The sequence below is a fragment of the Bos indicus x Bos taurus genome, chromosome 23 (assembly GCF_003369695.1).
Source record: "Bos indicus x Bos taurus breed Angus x Brahman F1 hybrid chromosome 23, Bos_hybrid_MaternalHap_v2.0, whole genome shotgun sequence".
Taxonomy (NCBI): Eukaryota; Metazoa; Chordata; class Mammalia; order Artiodactyla; family Bovidae; genus Bos; species Bos indicus x Bos taurus.
The window spans coordinates 9,280,029-9,299,185 of record NC_040098.1 but is presented as its reverse complement, the minus strand read 5'-3'; the positions used below and the strand labels follow the sequence as shown (position 1 = coordinate 9,299,185).

The 19,157-nt window shown below is 57.0% G+C and overlaps 1 protein-coding gene across 3 annotated transcripts in view; it reads left to right on the top strand.

Moving 5' to 3' along the window:
- The window catches only part of GRM4 (glutamate metabotropic receptor 4), a 114,648-nt gene that overhangs the window by 8,401 nt on the left and 87,090 nt on the right, over positions 1-19,157 (top strand). For all 3 annotated transcript variants that reach the window (XM_027524931.1, XM_027524930.1, XM_027524929.1), the window contains exon 2: positions 1,898-2,791. In XM_027524931.1, coding sequence (XP_027380732.1) covers positions 2,273-2,791 — 519 coding nt within the window. In that variant the 5' untranslated portion in view covers positions 1,898-2,272. The remainder of the gene's footprint in view (positions 1-1,897; positions 2,792-19,157) is intronic.

Below are 19,157 nucleotides of genomic sequence, written 5' to 3'. Positions count from 1 at the left end.
CACGTCCCTGCCTGGATGCAGGCTAGTAGCTGACTCCCTCCCTTCATGGTGATGACTGAAATGCCCCACAGGGCCAGGATGGCCTCCGGACTGTGTCTTATTCCAGCCCGTCCATTTTACAGATGTTAAAACTGAGGACTCCCTGGGGGACAAGCGTGGCCTCCAGCAGGGCAGCAGTAGGACTGCAGGGTGGGCTGGGACTCCTGCTCTTTCTTGTCTGAATTGCTTAGAACTGGCCTTGGCAGCCAGCACCCCACAGCACCCCTCACTCCCCAGAGCCACCTGGGAGAGGCCTCAGACAACTCTCACGGAGGTGTGAGTGCTCTTGAGGGGTCTGCATGGGTGTAGCTGCCCCTTGCCTGTATTTGACAGATCTTCAGCCCTCCCCAGAGCACTGACCCCCAGCCCTAGGTCACTGGGTCCTGGCTTCCCCAGGCGCTCTCGGCATGACCAGTGCTGGATTTGAGTCCTCACCCGCCTTGAGTGGGAAGTCACCTGGTCTCTCTGGGAGACTGCTTCACCTGCAGAAGGCTGCTGAGGAGAATTACAAGCCCTCCTCTTGGCCTCTGAGGAGCTAATGGAGGGGGCAGCATTTGGATGAGGGGCGAGGTATGAGGTGAGTGTCCAAAAGACGCTCACCGGAGAAGCCCAGGAGCCAAGGCTGGATCCTGGGGGGCGGGTCCCCATGCTTCCCTGCCCCTTCCAGAGCCCTGGAAGCCTCTGGTGGGGGGATGGTGGCTCTGAGACCCCCACTTGGTCTTCATGGAGGGACCAGGTCTCCAGCGAAGCCTCCCAACCCAAACACAGGCTCTTTCACACGACTGGGGAGACTGAGGCACAGATCGGGCGAGCGGCTCCTGGTCTTCATTTGACAGATGCACAGGGAAGGGGGCCTTGAAGTCGTCCCCCCACCCCAACCCCGCCCTGACTCTGCTTTCAGCCTTTCTCCCCGGGGCCTCCCAAGTCGAGGGGAGGGAAGTTGCTGGCACTGAGGGAAGGCTGGGCCCTGGGAAGGAAGCCCTGGGGAAATTAGCCCAGATTAGCAATGAGAATGAGGAAGAGCTGGTGTTCTCTCCTCTCCCCTTGCAGATAAATATTTAATCACAACAACAATAATAATGATGGTCATCATAATAATGTGCACTAGCTCAGGCCAGAACCTGAGCCCCCTCTCAGAGGGAGGAAGTGGCAAAGAGAAATGGAGAGATAAAGACCCCTGGGGTGGGGTGGGGAGCCCAGCAAGTGAAAAGGAGCCTTCGCTGGGTTGACCCTCTGGTGGGGTAGCAGGGCAGCTGGGGTTGGAAATGGAGGGTCCACCCTCCCCAACTCCGCCAGCCCCAGCTTCTCTTGGCCTTCAGACTGAGCAGCTCCCAGCCTGACTTCTTCTGAGGCCGTTTTCTTTCCTCATCTCCAAGTCCTCAAGGAACCTGTGTGTCTGGTTCCAGAACTGGGGGCTGGGCATTGGGTTCCAGGCTGCGTTCGCCCCCTGTGTGACTTGGGCCAAGTGCTCTCCTGCTTTGGGCCTTGGTGTTCCTATCTCTGAAATGGGTTGTGTCCAGCGGGGCCGGTTTTTGCGCGCTTGCTCCTTCCTGTGGGTGCCTGTTGAGAGGAGACCCCTCTTCTTCCTAGGTCTCTGGAGGTTCCCTGGGGTGTGTTCTCTGAGACCTCTGGTCTGGTGGCAGTGGGCACCAGGAACCTTCAGACATAACCCAGTTTCTGCCTTAAGTTCTCTCATCTGCACCAAAGTCGAGCGGCAGCAGAGAGGAAGCCAAGTTCAGGAGGTCTGTGGCGTATTTGACCACAACCTCCAGCATCTCCTGCTACCAGGCTCCTGATGAAAGATGCGAATAGCTAATGTCTTCTTGGGCTTCTCTGATTCTCTCTCTCTCTTTCTTAGGTTGGTAAGAGGAGAGCTCTGGAGCTGTTTTCTCCTTGATGCCAAGATCTGCTAAGCTAGGAGCACTCTCCACCTTTCACGGTCATCCACTGAGAACAGGCCTGAGGGACGTGGGGACCAAGACCAGAGCTTTGCTGCACCCCAGCTACTCCCTGCTGTCTGAGTGCAGCCGGTTCCACAACTGAGCATCGCCGGGGGCTGAGGAGCACCAGCACAGTTCTGGCCATTGGCGGCCCTCAGCCACCCTGCTGCTGAAGCCGCCCTGGAGAGACTGGTGGGGGCTGCTGTGCCCATGCTCGTCCAGGCCGTGGGGCCTGGGGCCCGCCAAGGCTAGGAGCGAGGCCTGCCATTCATGGGTCTCTAGGGGTTTCCGAGATGCCTGGGAAGAGGGGCTGGGGCTGGTGGTGGGCCCAGCTGCCCCTTTGCCTGCTCCTCAGCCTTTCCGGGCCCTGGGTGCCTTCCTCCCTGGGGAAGCCCAAAGGCCACCCCCACATGAATTCCATCCGCATAGACGGGGACATCACTCTGGGAGGCCTGTTCCCCGTGCACGGCCGGGGCTCGGAGGGCAAGGCCTGTGGAGAACTCAAGAAGGAGAAGGGCATCCACCGGCTGGAGGCCATGCTGTTTGCTCTGGATCGCATCAACAATGACCCGGACCTGCTGCCCAACATCACGCTGGGCGCCCGCATTCTGGACACCTGCTCCAGGGACACCCATGCCCTGGAGCAGTCGCTGACCTTTGTGCAGGCGCTCATCGAGAAGGACGGCACGGAGGTCCGCTGTGGCAGTGGCGGCCCGCCCATCATCACCAAACCTGAGCGCGTGGTGGGTGTCATTGGTGCTTCCGGGAGTTCCGTCTCCATCATGGTGGCCAACATCCTTCGCCTCTTCAAGGTTAGTGCCTGCCCAGCTCCTTTCCCCTCTTCTCCTCCTGAATCCCTGGGAGAGAGTGTGTTGCCCCCCAGTACCCACAGTGATGTGTGAGAATCTGGGGCTGACCTGCGTGTGGGCAGAGAGAAGGTCCCAGCTCGGTGGTGCTGACCGTGGTGCTGAAACAGCACCTGCTGCAGGCAGCCTTTTGATCAACTCTGCTCCTCTGCGGGGAATTCTGAACCAGGAGGGAAAGGAAGTGCTGCTGAACAACAGGAGGGAGGAGGAGACAGGCGGACAGAGATATAAAAAAACCCCAGACAGATGGATGGACAGAAATATAGGTAGATAGAAAGGTACACAGGTTAAAAGATAGACGTAGACTGGAAGTGTGAATGTTGGAGATTGCCAGGGAGAAAAAGCAAGACTTTTGTTTTGACATTGTTTTCCAATAATTGCAATTCCCAAGAAAGATCTGTTTTTTTTCCTCTGGGTAGTTGAGAAAGCCCCGTGTGGCCCTCCCGCTCCACCTCAGGATTATAGTTAGAAAATGTGTCCTGGTTTTTTGCATGAGGCATTAGCTCTCACCCACAGTGACTGGAGCTGTGGACGAGAAAGGCCTGGAGGAGCGGGTGCCCTGGGTCCCCAACGGAGCTTCCCCGGCTCATTCCTTTCCTTCTGCCCCTCTTCCTTGCACACCTTTCTACCTTCTGGAGTCCCTCCCTGCCCCCTCTCTACCGCCCCCCTTCCTCTCTTCCTGGGGCAGGAGCTGCTGATTTGCAATTCAATTGGAGCCAAGTGCTTCGCTAAGCTGCTAAAACAACTGAAAGCTACCGGGTGGAGAGAAAAACATTACAAGCATTTTACCAATAATTATATGCCCGCTCTTCTCCGGGAGCCTCCTCGTTTGCTGTGTGTGTGTGTGTGTGTGTGTGTGTGTGTGAGAGAGAGAGAGAGAGAGACAGAGAGACAGAGAGACAGAGAAAGAGAGGGAAAGAGGACAGGGTGAGGGGGGAGGAAGGGAGGCGCAAAGGGAGCCTTTGTGTCCCTCCTTCACCCTCATGTTAGATTCTTGGCCGCTGGAGTTGGCTCCTTGTCTCCTCAAAGTCTCCAGAGTTAGGGAGTGGACAGAGAGCCTTCTTGGCCTCATGCAGGGCGGGAAGTGCTGAGGCTGGAGCCCTCTCTCCTGGGCCTTTTCTGGAACCTGTTTGCCCAGTCCCATGATGCATTAGTACTTGGGGGCATTTCTGGGGAGGCTAGGGTAGAAGTGGGGTGAATGGTGTGAGTGTCCCGTGTTGGCTGTCCTGTCTAGTGGAGCGGGGTTGGAACTTTGCCACGGGCTGGTCGGGGCCACGGGTGCTGTGCAGCCCTTGACTTGGGGCCTTCTTCCTGGAGTGCTGGTTTTGCTTAATGATCTGGATGAAAGCACTATTTTAATTTTAAAAACAAATGCATCATGAAGGATGCAAAATCATGATGCAGAAGGAGAGTTGAAGGAAACTTTGCCTTGGCAGTGAACAGTTTGAACAACCCCTGGGGAGCAGTGTTGCCTTGGTCATTCATTGGTGGGGTGGGGACTGGGAACCTGGTCCAGCCCCTCTGCCCAATCCTGTAGTGAGGAGGACAGACCCAGAGGGGAGAGGGAGCAGGGCTCAGTGGTCCCAGCCCTGGGCCTACTGAGGTTTGGGCCAGCTGAGTCATCGTTTCAGCCTGCCTGCCCCGGGGTTGGGAGGGGAGGTGACCTGGGCCAGCAGGTGTCATGGAGCAGAGGCCGCCTATCTGAATGGGCACAACCCCCCACCTATGAGAAGGCCAGACCACAGGTGGGGCTGCTGCAGTGACTCTGGGTGTTTCAGAATGTGTTTTATAAGGACTTCCCTGGTGGTCCAGTGGCTAAGACTCTGAGCTCCCTATGCAGGAGGCCCCAGTTCCATCCCTGGCCAGGGAACTAGATCCCATACGCTACAACTAAGAGTTTGCAAGTTAGAACTAAAGATTCTGCATGCTGCAAAGACAATGGAAGAGTCCGTGTGCCACAACCCAAACCTGGCGCAGCCAAAGGAAATAAAACAGATACAAATAAATATTAAAAAGCGTTTTGTAAAAATGTTAAAACAACATGATCAGGCCCTTGGGGCTAAGACATCAGTGAGGGTCCCACCCCACTGTCTCCCAGAGGAGACCTAGTGCCCGCTTTACAGGGAGGTGGGAGACGTCAAAGGAGCTGAGAGGTGTCACTGGAAAAAGGGTCTAAGAAGGGCTGCTGTCAGCATCAGGCCTTGAAGCGGGTTCTGGAGGCCCCCTGCGGGAGTGGGCTGCGACTTCTGAGCTGACCCCTCCTAGGATGGAAAGGTCTCTGGTGAGGAGGCCTGGGGCCAAAGGGCCTCACCTTCCAGGGGATCCTCAGGTGTTCCTTCTCCCCAGACCATCCGGTCACATGTGAGTGTGACCGTGGCCTCCGTTTTGTCTGCACCTCCTGAGATCACAGGGAGATGAGCGGGTGGGAGTGGGAGTCAGGAGACCCCCAGGCTCACGGAGACTGAGATGGGACTGGGAGGGAGAGGCTTGGGGGAAGAAAGCGGGGAACAGAGGGGGCTCTTGGGAAAGGAAAGTGGGGGAGTGGTGGGGGGGATGGGAGAGAGCCAGAAGGAGACAGCTGGCTGTGGTCCAAAGTCCCTGGGTCCCTTTTAACAGTGTTAATGTTCCAGGCTGGCGACAAGAGGGCTCCTCAATAATTAAACTGATAGAAATGAGAGGCTGGGCGAGAAACTGAAAAGCCATTTACAGAGGCAGAAAGATTGAACTTTGGGGAGGGAGGTCAGGAGCAGAGCCTTGAGCAGGAGAGGGTGAGGGAGGGGCCTCTCGAGGCTGGGGAAGCTGCCATGCTAGGGGTCTGTTTCAGAGGGCACCGCTGTGCCCAGCCCGCTCCACCAAGGCCATTAGTGGGGCCTGCTGGGAACTCCCCCAGAGGCTGTGCTTACAGCTCTCTCCTTCTCCCACGAGGTAGATTTCTGGTACACAGCTCAGAGAGGGTGATTTCCTGCTAGGAGAATGCTCATAGGGTTCCATCAAGGCCAGGGTAGGAACAAAACTCACACCTGCCAGAGCTTGGAGGGGCAACTTGCGTCCGACAGCAGTGGACACTGAGCCCCGATTGAAAGATGGGCCAGGGCTGGGGGTCAGGTCCCAGACTGCCTCTGCAGAGCCACAGGGCTGGACGTGGGTCTCGAACCTAGGCCTTCGTTCAGGATCAGAAGCCCTGACTTTGGGGTGCTGTGGGTCTGACAGCTTGTATTCTTTACCCTTCTATTCCCACCCCCACTTTCATCTTCATTTTGGTTCCATTTCCATTCTCCTAGGACAGGGAATATTGATGCAGGTAAGGAATACATTTTGGAGGAGAGCCTAACCCAGAGGAAGTGGCTTGTGTGGTATCATGTTGTGGGGACAGCCCAGGTTCTGAAAGCAGTCAGGTCTGGGTTTGAATCTCTGTGCCACCAGAGTTACCTCACCATGTCCACCACATCCAGTCACTGTATCAGTCATTTACACCATAGTATGAATGAGCCAATCCGCTCTTTTCCTGAAAGCAATATTTCTGGGAGGAGAAAGGTCATAGGAAGTGCCCTGGAAGAAAGCAGTTTTCGAATCCTTGACCCTGTAAGAGCTCAGAAGGATCCAGAAATAATCGCATTGAGTCCCTCATTTTTGAAGTGGAGAAATAAGCAACTGAGGCTTGAAGATGGGAATATGAGCTAGAATGGTGATTAGGAAATTGGACACTGGAGGGACTTCCCCGGGGTCCAGTGGCTAAGACTCTGCACCTCTCATGTGGGAGCCCAGGTTTGATCCCTGGTTGTGGCACTAGATCCCGAGTGCTGCAACTAAGACCCAGCATCGCCAAATTAAAAAAAAAAAAAAAGAATTTGGACACTGGGGCCAGACAACTTTGCCACCTTGGCAGATCGTTTAGCCTGTTTGTGCCTCAATTTCCTCCTTTGTACAATGGGGGTGACAGTGGTCTCCTCAGCCAGGTGTAGGAATTAAGGGTTAATGTCCAGAAAAGACTTGCCTGGTCGGTGCCTGGCACACAGTCAGCCCGCAGGAAATGTCACTGCACAGCTTGTAGCCGGACTTTAAGTCAGCATGAGGGACTCCGTCGATGTGGAAGAGGCTGGACTGGGTGGGCAGGGGACAGACGGTGACCTTTGCGGCTGATCCTGGAGAGGCCCCACCATCTGCCAGGCGGTGCAGTGTGGAGCCTGAGTGGCCAGCATAACTCCCAGATAATGAGGGTTTCTGCTGTCACCACAGCGGGGCCTGAGCACTAGGGATGGGCTGGAGTGGAGGGAGGGCAGGAAGGGGCCGCAGGAGGGAGGGCGGAGGGGATGCTAGCCAGCAGGCGGGGGCAGGTGCCCCGCTTCCTAGGAGAGGCCGGGCCAGGATCGCGGATGCAGGGCGTTGGCCCTCTGTGTGCCGCGCCAGCCTGCCTGCAAGGGCCTGCCCCTCCTGGGGAGGGAAGCGCTAGGAGGTTTTGGGGTGCTTGGGCGTCCCAGGCGGCACAGTGGTAAAGGATCTGCTCGCCGACGCAGGAGACGTGGGTTCAGCCCCTGAGTTGGGAAGATCCCTTGGAGGAGGAAATGGCAACCCACTCCAGTGTTCTTGCCTGGAAAATCCCGCAGACCGAGGAGCCTGGTGGGCTACAGTGCATGGGGTCACGAAAGAGTCAGACACGACTGAGACCCAACGTGAAAGTGTGTTAGAGAAAGCTGCCTGCCGGGTGCTTGGCTGACCAGCCCAGCCAAGGGGAAACGTGGCTCAGCTGATACCAACGCTCTGTTGAGGACGTGGCTTTTGTGTCTTCAAAATGTTTGCATTGCGCAAGCAGGAGTGACTTTGGAGAGGGCCTGCCCCCTCTCCTGCGGCCTGCCTGTCTGCCGTGAAGACAGCTTCATCTTTCTAGGGCCCAGGCAGCAACCTTGATGGCGTTTTGACCTCCCTCTGTGTGCTGTCACACACTCTGCAGGCTCTCCTTTTGAACGTGTCCTGGGAACTCTCTGCCACGGGTGCTCTCTCACCTGGGCCCTGCTGAAGCCTCTCTCTCCTCTCCCTGCTTCCAAACAGGTCTTTCCACAGGCAAACCTTTGCTCAGTGGCCAGAATGATTTTCCTCAAGGTCAAATCCATCCAGCTCACCCCCCCACTTAGACTTTTCCTTGGCTTTGTGTTGCTCTTTGATTAAAATGCAAACCTCCACACTGCTGGCCAGTCTGAGAGACCCTGTGATACCTGGTGCCCTGACCGCATGTTTCAGCCTCTCCTGGGTGCACTCTGCACCCGTCCCACTGCTTTATGTTGCTTGAAAACACCGGCTGTTTTCCCACCACAGGGCCTCTGCACCTGCTTTCCGCTCTACAGCGGGACATTGTAATGTCCTCCTCCTACTCTGATGCTGATCCTTCTTATTCAACCTAAAGTTTAAATGGACTGTCTTCAGAGGAACACCGTCCACCCCCCAGTTATTCTATCTTATTTTCACATCTTCCCTGTCATGACCTTCACCACAGTTTGTAGTTACGTCCTTGTTTCTTTGTTTCCCTGTTTTTCTTGGCTTCTCCTCCGGCCTGCTGCCTGTTTTTGTACGACCCGTGAGCAGAGAATGGTTTCCGTGCTTCAGATGGTTGGAAGAAAAAATAAAAGCAACAAGTCATGACACAGGAAAATTATGTGAAATTCAAATTTCAGTGTCCGTAAAGTTTTATGGACGCACAGCCGTGCCTGTTCATGTACGCGCTGTCTAGGACTGCTCTTGAGCTACACCCTTGGAACTGAGTAGATGAGACAGACGCCATCAGCTGAGCCCTGCTGGCCTGTAAGCAGCACCTATAGGACCCCAGTGGAGGCCAGGCCCATGGGGGCCCTCGGGAAATCTTAGCTGAATGGACTCATGGAGAGCAGGGCTCCCTCAGGTCTCCCCAGACTCTGCGATGATGGCAGGGTGGCCTGGTCTGCAGAGCCTGCGTGAGCCTCTGGCTGTGGGGCTGAGTGTAGCTGAGCCCGTCTTGCTGTGGGCTCCAGTCACTGCCCGCCGTCGCTCCTGGTGCCCACCGCCGTGGTGAGCCCTGGGCCACCTAGATGTGTTTGTCTAGATGTGTTTAGGCACTAAGTCATGTTAGACTCTGCGACTCCGTGGACTGTAGCACACCAGGCTCCTCTGTCCATGGGATTCTCCAAGCAAGAATACTGGAGTGGGTTGCCATTTCCTTCTCCAGGGGATCTTTTTGACCTAGGGATCGAACCCAGGTCTCCTGCACTGCAGGCAGATTCTTTAACCACTGAGCAGCCAGGGACACTGCACAGGACACCTGGTTGTGTTTCGTTGTTATTGTTCAGTCACTCAGTCGTGTCCAGCTCTGCAACCCCATGGACTGCAGCACGCCAGGCCTCCCTGTCCTTCACCGTCTCCCGGACCTTGCTCAAACTCATGTCTATTGAGCTGGTGATGCCATCCAACCATCCCATCCTCTGTCGTCCCAGTCTTTTCCAGCATCGGGGGCTTTTCCACCCTCCAAATACCTCCAGCTCCTCTATGGAATCCCTTTCACTTAAGGTTTTGTTCCCTGTTAAAACGTACCTCCATGTCCTACTGTTGGCTGTTATTAGAGATTTGTCCCAAGAAGTCTCGCTCCGCAAATGTGTGAGGAGTGAATGAGGGGTTCTCCTGAAGAGGTTGTTGGGGTACAGTAATCCCAGCATTCACACAGCACACTTCCTGCGTCAGGGTCTGCCCCAGTCCTCACAGCACCTACCCAGGGTCGGTGTGTGGTGTTTATCCCCGTTTTACAGATGCAGGGCTGAGGCACGGAGAAGCTAAGCGGCTTCCCCAGGTCACCGGCTAGTCAGTGGGGAGCTCGGGGAGGAGCCCCGGCGGCTGCATCTTTGTACCACTTGTTACTTTTGCCCTTCTGCTACTCTGCTGTCCTTCCTCTTGGCCATCAGGTAGGCTTGGTGAGACCTGGCCCCATGCTCACTGTGCGGCCCCTGCTGAGCCTCAGTTTATGCATCTGTAAAGGAGTGTGCACGTCCTCATCTGGCAGCAGGGATAATGTGGGCAAAGCCTTTAGCAGGTGCTTAGATGGTGCTGGTGTTGCCAGAGCAGGTTGGATGACACTGAGGGGTGAAGGCGGGGGAAGTGTGGGAAGTGACCTGAGGGTCACTTGGTGAGGGTGACTGTCAAGGGCTGTTCCCCTGGGGGGAGGATCAGCCCTCCCTCTGCTGTTACAGACTCTCCTTCCCCCAAACCCTAGGTGTCTCTTTGTGGTGGAAATCTGGGGAGGGGGGCCTCAAGAGCCAGGGTCAGGCCCAGGCCTGAACCGAGCGGGGAGCTGGGTGAGGGGAGGGAAAATGCAGCCCGGGGCTCTATCCCGAAAGTCCCTCCCTGCGGGTGGGGCGCTGCAGTACAGGCTGCATTGCCCCGGCAGCTCTCAAGCCTGGCAGCTCATCATAGTCACCTGGGAACACTGGACTCCTGGGCCTCCAGCTGCTGAGGAGCCCTGGGGCCCTGTCTGCATCTGCAGACCTGTAGGGAGGCTCGGCAGGCCGCTGGACAGACCTCTGAGCCCTCCTCCATGTCCAGTGTTCCTGTCCCATCTGGCTTCTCCAGGGAGCGCTCCTGCCCACCCTGCAGCCCTCTAGAGCCCGCTTCCTCCCTGGTGTACCCTTCAGTTGCAAGACCTGTCTGAATATGGGAAGTTTGGGGGTGGAAGCAGGACAGTTTCAGCCCTGGTCACTGGATCAGCAAACAGGCTTATTATGAGGGATAGAAAGGAGTGAGTGGAGGCTTTTCAGGGCATCTGGGTCAACTTGCTGGAGATGCGCTGGAAGGAGGTGAGTGACACTGTGGAGGGGCTGAACCTGGGGAAACTCAAGTTCATGACTTCCGGTTTCTGGCTCCCTGTCCCTGATCTGGACCTTGGTTGACCCATGTGGAAGAATCCATTCACTGCGGACTTCCCTGGTGGTCCAGTGTCTCAGACTCCTTGCTCCCAACACAGGGGGTCTGGGTTTGATCCCTACCCAGGGATCCCATATGCCTAGATCCCATATGCCTCAACTAAAGATTCCTCATGCCACAGCTGGAAAATAAAAAGATCCTGCCTGCTGCAATGAAGAGTGAAGATCCTGAGTGCTGCAGCTAAGACCTGGCATGGCTAAATAAATAAATAATACATATTTAAGAAAAGAATCCATTCACTCATTCGTTCATTGATTCACTCACTGAATCTGTACTGAGCATCTCCTCCGGGCCTTGCTCTGCTGGCACGGTGGTCTCCATCTGGCTGCACGTTGGAATCAGCTGGGGAGTGTAAAATACCCAGGTATCCAAGCCTCATCGCAGGAATTCAGGTTTAAATGCTATGAGACGGGGCCTGGGCTCCCCAGCTGATACTCATGTGCAACCCAGGTGGAGAACCGCCACGCTAAGCAACTTTATCCACCAGGAAACGAAGCAGATGGGGGCCTGGCCCTTGAGGGTTTCCATGTTTGAAGGGAAGGCAGGCAGTGAACAGGTAAAACGCGTAAATGTGTAATTGTCAGAGGGGAGCAGGTCCCTGCAGGACAAAGCCAGGAAGTGGCTGGAGAGCCATGGCGGGTGGGAGTGCCCGTTGAGAGGGGATGGCTGGAGGTGAACTTTTTTTTCTTTAAACTTTTTATTTTGTATTGGGGTATGGCTGATTAACAATGCTGTGATAGTTTCAGATGAACAGCCAAGGGATTCAGCCGTTCTCCCCAAACCCTCCCTCCCATCCAAGCTGCCACATATCATTAAGCAGAGTTCCATGTGCAACAGTAGGTCCTTGTTAGTTATCCGTTTTAAGTATAGCAGTGTGGACATGAGGAGGTGGACTTTTTGAAGAGGGGACATTTGTGCATAAACGTGAGCGAAGAGGGTTGTCCTGGGCTATCTGGAGGGAGAGAGGCGCAGGGAACAGCACGTGCAAAGGCCCTGGGGAAGACTGTGCTTTGTTGACCCAGGAGCTCAAGCAGGAGGACCCAGCGAGCTGGGGGCAGGGAGGGGAGGACCAAGTGGGCTCTAAAACCCACGTCCTGTTCCTTCTGTCTACAAAGGGTATTGGGGGGGGGCACCAGGACTTTGGTGACCTTGGCAAGTCACTGGTTCTCTCAGGAGTTCAGTTCCCTCACCTATAAGACAGGAAGGTGCTTCCTGACCAGTCCCTGTGAAGCCGCAGAGGCGATGGGGAGGAGACATAAGGACGGAGCCCTCCATGTGGGAGGCTTGTGCTTCCCCTGGGCTCTTCCTTGCTGCCACTCACTGCCAAGGCCCCGCTACCTCTTCCAACTCCTCCCCCTGCATTTCCCACCCCCCCTCCGCCCCTGCTCTCCCCATCCACCCCCTGCTGGCCTGAGGACAAACAGAGCTGGAGACTAGAGGGAGACAGGTGGAGATCCTCAGGGGAAGTGGCAGTCAGTGGTTAAAGCCTGTGCCCTGGGCCAGATGGCCTGGCTCATACTCCTGCCCTGCCATTCATTATGTGAGAGGCATCTCTTTGTGCCTCAGTTTCCTTGTCTATAAACTGGAGCCCTTGTTGCCCTCACCTCACAGGGCCTTGTGAGGGTTACATGAGGAATACACAGAAAGTGCTCAGGGCGGTACCTGGCATAGAGACTCTGGATACTAGCTGAGTCCCTGATCATGAGGGTCGGCCCACAGCAATGGCCTTAGAGGCAGCCACACAGTGGGCCCCTCAGATCCTGGCCCCCAGATCACTCAGCCTCTCTGGACCTCACCATCCATCTGTAAGTTGGGCAGAGTCACTACCTTTCAGGGTGCAGATGTTGAGTGATAAGAACGGGCAGCTGAAAGCATGGTGAGCGCACAGTAGGGTCAATAGTTTTGTTCTCTTCTGCTGTCAGCATCCAAGGGGCCTTTGGGGGGCTGTGGTCTGAGCCACGGCAGGGTCGGGGCTCTGTGGGGTGGAGGGGCAGGTCACTGGCTTTTGTCTGAGAAATGACTGGTGAGCGCACCCAGGTCTCCCTGTGAGATGGCCCTGGGGTCCTCCTGACTCTCACACTGTTAGGTGAGGGGGATGGTAGGGTGTCTCCAGCTCCTCCCTTGGGGGAGGGCTGAGGGTCCCCTTACCAGAAGCCTTCCACAGCTCAGGGGCCTGCGTCCTGGGCCTGGCTCTGCTGCTGACTCATTGTGTGACCTTAGATGGTTGGCTGCCCTCTCTGTGAGCCAAGGGCGTGTGATTAAGTGGGCTCCGACCCTGGTCCTTTACCTGGAGCCTTCCCTGCAGGAGCACTCAGCTCACTCCCCAGGGTCCAGGCTGCCACCCTGGGCCTTCCTGGATCCTGGGCCAGGCTTTCCAAAGACCACCCCCGTGACTATGCCTCGACCAGGCCCTCCTCCTCGAATGCTCTTCTTGAGGTCTGATGGGCAGAGTCTGATTCCTCCAAGCCCTGACTCAACATCCAAAGGCTTTCCTGACCCCCAAGGGCTGAAATCCTGGGGGTACACTGGGGGTCTCTTCTGTGTCACTTGTGGGTCTCCCCGAAGTTCACCAGCATGTCGAGGGCAGGATTAGGGTGGTTCTTTCTTGGTCATCCCCTCATCCCCAGTGCCTGGCCTGAAGAGAGACAAATCAGGGAGCCTGCCAGCCTTGGGACCAGGTGTTGGGGAACTGGCCCTGCCGGGGCAGGGGCAGGGCTCTCGGGGCTGGGGGTTGAATCCACCACACAGCCCCCTGCCCACCCTGGAAGGAGCTGTGTGCTTTTCAGTCCCCCCCCAATTTATTAAACTAGCATGTTTATGACTGAGAAAATGAAAAGAAGGCATATTCTACTTTATATTCCCATTGACCTTTAGCTTGCCCCTGGCTCAGAGGTCCTGGGCTGGGCGGGATGAAGAGATGCAGGCGCAGCCTTCGGTTGCTGGGGGAGGGAGCGGGGACGCCCTTGGTCTAAGGCCCTCTTTCTGTGCCTGGGTGCGGCTCTCTGCCTCATTGTGTCTGTCGTTCTGTTTTCCTCCATGTTCTCCTCCTCTCCCTCCGGGTCCCTTCTGGACTCTCTCTGGCTCTGCCTGGCTCTCTCACCAGGTGACCTGGGGCGGCCTCCTTCCAGAAGTGTGGTTCAGGCAGGAGCTGGAAGCGGCTGCCAAGCCCACCTGCTCCTGGCCACGCGCCCCCCTGCTCCTGGCCACGCGCCCCCCAGCCTTGCGCCCATCCTGGACGCCCACCCATCTCACGCCCGACCCATGCAGGCTCCCCTCCCTTGACCCAGGGCGCCCCTGACAGAGCTCCAGAAAGCCCCTTGGAAGTAGGCCTGGCCAGGGTCAGGGCTCCACTTTGCCGGCCTGCGGGTGACTAGGGCTGCCTCTGCGTCCTTCCCAGCGGAGACCAGGCCAGGCACACACGTGTGGGCCTGCTTCCAAAGGGGAATATCCCGGTTCGGCCACAGACTGCTCGGTGACCTTCGGCAGGGCACATAACCTCTCTGAGCCTAGTTTCCAGCCTGTGCGATGAGTTGGAACGCTGTAGAGCGGCCAGCCAGAGAAGGCAATGGCAACCCACTCCAGTACTCTTGCCTGGAAAATCCCATGGACGGAGGAGCCTGGTAGGCTGCAGTCCATGGGGTCGCAAAGAGTCGGACACGACTGAGCGACTTCACTTTCACTTTCCTGCATTGGAGAAGGAAATTGCAACCCACTCCAGTGTTCTTGCCTGGAGAATCCCAGGGACGGGGGAGCCTGGTGGGCTGCCGTCTATGGGGTCGCACAGAGTCGGACACGACTGAAGCGACTTAACACGACTGAAGCGACTTAGCAGCAGCAGCAGCAGCAGCAGCAGAGCGGCCAGCACCGGGCCTTGTACCCAGAGGTGCTGCTGGAGGGACCGTAGCCCTGGTGGGGGTGCCCTGTGCGCATGCGTGAGGTGAGGCTGGCGGCTCTCCCTGCCCCTCCCCCTCTTTCCCCTCCTTTCCCCTCCCCTGCCCCTCCCCGCCTCCCTCCCTCCTCTCCCCTCCCGCCTCCCTCCTCCCTGGGCCTCGACTTCTCCCTGCGGTGCCAAGAAGGGCCCCAGGATGCTCTGCTCAGCGCCGTCCCAGCGCCGGGGCAGTGATGGGGCCACAAGGCCAGGACCCAGGGAGATGTAAACCATCACAGCTGAGCTGTCTGGAGGGCCTGTGAGCCCCACCCCTGCCCGGCGCAGAGTGGGGAGGGCCCCAACGGTCCTCCGTGCCTCCTGTCAGGGCTGCACAGTCAAGAGAGGCGACCTCCTCCTCTGTCCCCCCGGCCTGTGCCAGTAACGCTCGGCGGTAGGGGTGCCTGCGGTCAGTGCCTCCCCCCACCTCCCGGGCTGAGTGACGCCCCACAACCAGGGTCAGGTCCTGGAAGCTGCCGGAGTATCCAGGGTGGCTCCCCTCAGGGGGACAGGAAGATGGCAATGCTTAACCCTTAGAAGTGAATTCAAGGTGGGAGATTTGAGGTTTAGGCCTGGGTGGTGGGGCTCTGAGGGATGTGGCTTTCAGGGTTAGCTCAGTTCAGAGAAGAGACCAGTGGAAAGTGGGGTGCAGGGATGTGGGGTGCCCCCAGCTCGCACAAAGAGCCCCGTTTATTTCATTAAAGATGAATGGCATCCTTCATGTGGGTCTGACAGGAAGGAATTGCCCTCTCCCACCAGGCATCATATATTTTAATAATGTACTCTTTCAAGCATATGGGAAATTATAGAGAATAAAATAATGAACTGCCCCTGGCTTTGTCAAATATTGATATTTTACTCTAATTGTGTCAAAACTTTTCCTTTTAAGAAAGAAAACATTGCAAATGTAATCAGAGGTCCCCGCTTACGCCTCCTCCTACTCCTCTTCTTTCTCCTCAGAGATAGCCCCCAACCTTCTCCTGGATGAGTTGTTTTTAATTCCTTTAGTTCCTGTGCACTTGAAAAAAAAAATATATACACGTGTGTGAGCTTAGTCACTCAGTCGTGTCCGACTCTTTGCGACCCACGGACTGTAGCCCACCAAGCTCCTCTGTCCATGGGGATTCTCCAGGCAAGAACACTGGAGTGGGTAGCCTTTCCCTTCTCCAGGGGATCTTCCCAACCCAGGGGTCAAACCCAGGTCTTCCACATTGTAGGCACATTGTGGATTCTTTACCATCTGAGCCACCACGGCAGCCTAAGAATACTGGAGTGGGTACCCTAACCCTTCTCCAGCGGATCTTCCCACCCCAGGAATTGACCGTGGTCTCCTGCATTGCAGGCAGATTCTTTCCCAGTTGAGCTACCAGGGAAGCCCATATATATGCATGTATCTCTCCATAAATGATGCTTGGCTCTGTTTTGCACGCGGTAGGATGATGGATACAGGATCATACGTGTGTGTTCTAGGGGCGAGTACTGTCACACTGCTCGGGTTTGCCTGTTTTTAAACATGTTTGTTTATTTGGCTGTGTCGGGTCTCAGTTGTGTCACGCAGGGCCTTTTGTTGAGGCACATGGACCCTAGTTGTGGTTCACGGGCTCTAGGGCATGCAGGCTCAGTTGCCCCATGACATGTAGGATCTTAGTTATCTGACCAGGGATCGAACCTGCATCCCCTGCGTCGGAAGACAGATTCTTAACCACTGGACCACCAGGGGAGTCCCTCTGAGGTTTGCTTTGTTCTCCTTTGTCGTGTAGCTCTCCACTGTGACAGTGCCCAGCGTCCGTTCCGTGTGGTCACCTGGGCAAGTTCCCTGATGGTCTCTCTGTGTGACTATCTTTGCCAGTGTCTCCTTGTGCTCTGGGAGAGTTTCTTGTGGGTCTCGCCCAGGAGCGGAATTACAGACTCATGGGCAATATGCCTCTTTCACTCTTCCCAAGGCTACCACATTGCTCCTCACATTCTGTGCCAGGACACTGGTTTCCAAACCTGCCTCACCACTGGGATCCCTAGGGCCTTGTTAACCCAGGTGTTGCCAGGGTGCCTGGGCCTGAGCCAGCCCTGTAAGGAGACTCTCAGGGTGTGGAGTCTTATTTTATCAGTCCCTGGGGGCTTCCTGGACCTGCTTTTAGAGCTGCCCCTCCTGGGTCTGCCGTGTTCTTACTGTGCGACTTTGGGCCAGTTGCTGGATCTCTCTGAGCTGGGGTACCCTCATGTATAAAACAGGGATGACGGTGATGGTGAGGAATCAGTCAGGCTGGCCCTCACCTGCTAGGGTGTAGCCTGTGGTGTCCAGGGTGGCTGCAGCCCGGCTGGGCTCTGGCTTCATCCGGAGGAGGAGTGTCCCCTCTGATGCCCCCTGTGAAGTCAAGCTTGGATTCTTTGTTTTGCTCAACAAGCATCAGGGCCCCTGCTTTGTGCAGACTGTGCCATGCTCTAGAAACACGAAGTCTGGGCAGAGAACCCTGAGCTTGGGCATTAAATGGGCAGTGATTCAATGACAGACACGAGTGCCGCTCTAATGGGGGCGGGCTAGGTGCCCTGAAGGTGGGTGAGAGGGGCCCCTTGACCCGCCTTGGGGGAGGGATCAGGGAAGCCTTCCTGTAGGAGGACAACTAGCTGAGGCGCACCAGCCAGGAGACAATTAGCTAGGTTGGGGGCATGCTGGTGGGCAGGGGAGGGCATTCCAGGCAGAGGGATCTGTGTCCAGAAAGTTGGTGGTGAGAGTAAGAGGTGGGTGGGGGAGGCCCGGCGTGCCAGTGGGGGGTGGCTGTGCTGCCCACCTGGGCACGGGCTGGGGCAGACCAGGCACCTGCCTTCCCTGCAGGGGCTGCTCTTGACTGCGGGGTGGGGTGGGTGGGGTGGGGGGGCGGCCCTTGGTCACAGCTGGAAGGGGTTTATGGGAAGCTTGAAGTGTGAGGAAATGTTAAGTGCCTTCTAAGTACTTTGATTATTTTAAATTGCTTAAGTGGTTTCTAAGATGGTCCTAAGTACCCTGGTGACACAGACACAAAATCAGTTAGGAGAGCACACCACACTCACAGGGGGAGAGAGCCCCTCCCCTGACTCCCCTCCCCCCTCCCCCTCCCCCGGGCCTGGACCCAGACCCCCTCCTCTCTCCTTCCAGCCCCAGACCACGGGTCCCACACCCCTAGTGCTGGGCTCCCCTGACTTTGAGTCCTGGCCTCCTTCCCAGGCATCTCAGGTAAGGTGAGAGGGGTGGGGGGAGAGGGGGTGCGGTCCTGAGAGGGTCTCCTGTAATGATGCTTCTCTCTCCTGAATGAGCCTCCGTCTGGCTGAGGGGCACCTGGAGCACTCTTGGGGTGGCCTCCTGGTCAGCGAGGGCATCACTGTGTGAGCGCGTCCAGTCTCCTCTGGGGGTCCAAGCTGGACCCCAGCCCCCCTTGGGGGCCCGTACCCTCCCTGTGTGCCTTCCAGAGAGCTCTCAGCCTGGGCGTGGCTGCCGTGTCAGCCTGTTCCAGGCACCATTCACCATCATGTGGGGTGTGTGTGCACACGCGTGTTCCCCACCTCCATTTTCACGCACTCAGAGCCCCCACTGGGTGAGCTCATGGCGTGTGGCTCCCAGGACTGCCTGCCTGCTTCCCGTCTCCTCAGGCCTGACCCTTGCTAGTTTCTGATCTTGTACTTTTATAAAACAGCCTCGACGGGGGACTTCATGATCGGCCGCTTCACACATCTCTGTAGGGGGATTCCTACTAACGAGTGCTGGGCCAGAGGGCAAGTGTGTGTGTAACTTCTTGCACTCTTGTCAGCGAGGGGTGAGGGCTGGACTCGATGGTGCCCGGCGGCCAGGACCGTGGCCCCAGAGGTGGCCCTGTGCCCGGTTCTGACTTGGCATCCCACGCAGCCTCGGGTAGCAGGTTGTGGGAGGCAGGGCCAAGCTGGACCCTGGCCCCCAGCTCAGGACCTGCCCAGAGGAGCCAGTGGGCTTGTGTGGCTGGGGTGGCGTGAGGTTTCTGAGCCTCCTCCTCGGCCATGTCTGTGCACGTCCAGTGGACCCTCTTTACCAGGAGACGTGGCAGGGAAGGCTGGGGTGCTGGGTGAGGGGAAGCAGGAGGTGGGAGGGCCCTACTTAATTGGAGTGGTTATCCTGGGAGTGACAGGTGTGCAGGTGCTCTCTGGGGGGGCGGGTGGAAAGGTGGATGTGGCAGGTGGAGCGTAGGAGGCAGAACCAGGTGTCCATGGGATACTGTGGGCGCCGGACCCAGGGGTAGGGAGAGGTGCCCAGCTGGACTGCAGGACTGAGGCTGGGGACTGTGGCTTCGCTTGATTCCTGCTCAGGATGAAAACCCCCAAAGCCCAGGAAATTCAGCTCTGGGATTGCAATCTAGTGTGGTGGCTGAGGGAGGGGGTGGGCAGGGGGCCAGGCTGGCAGGGAGGGGAGATGACCTCACTGGCACCATTTGCTGTGGACACACGGGCTGC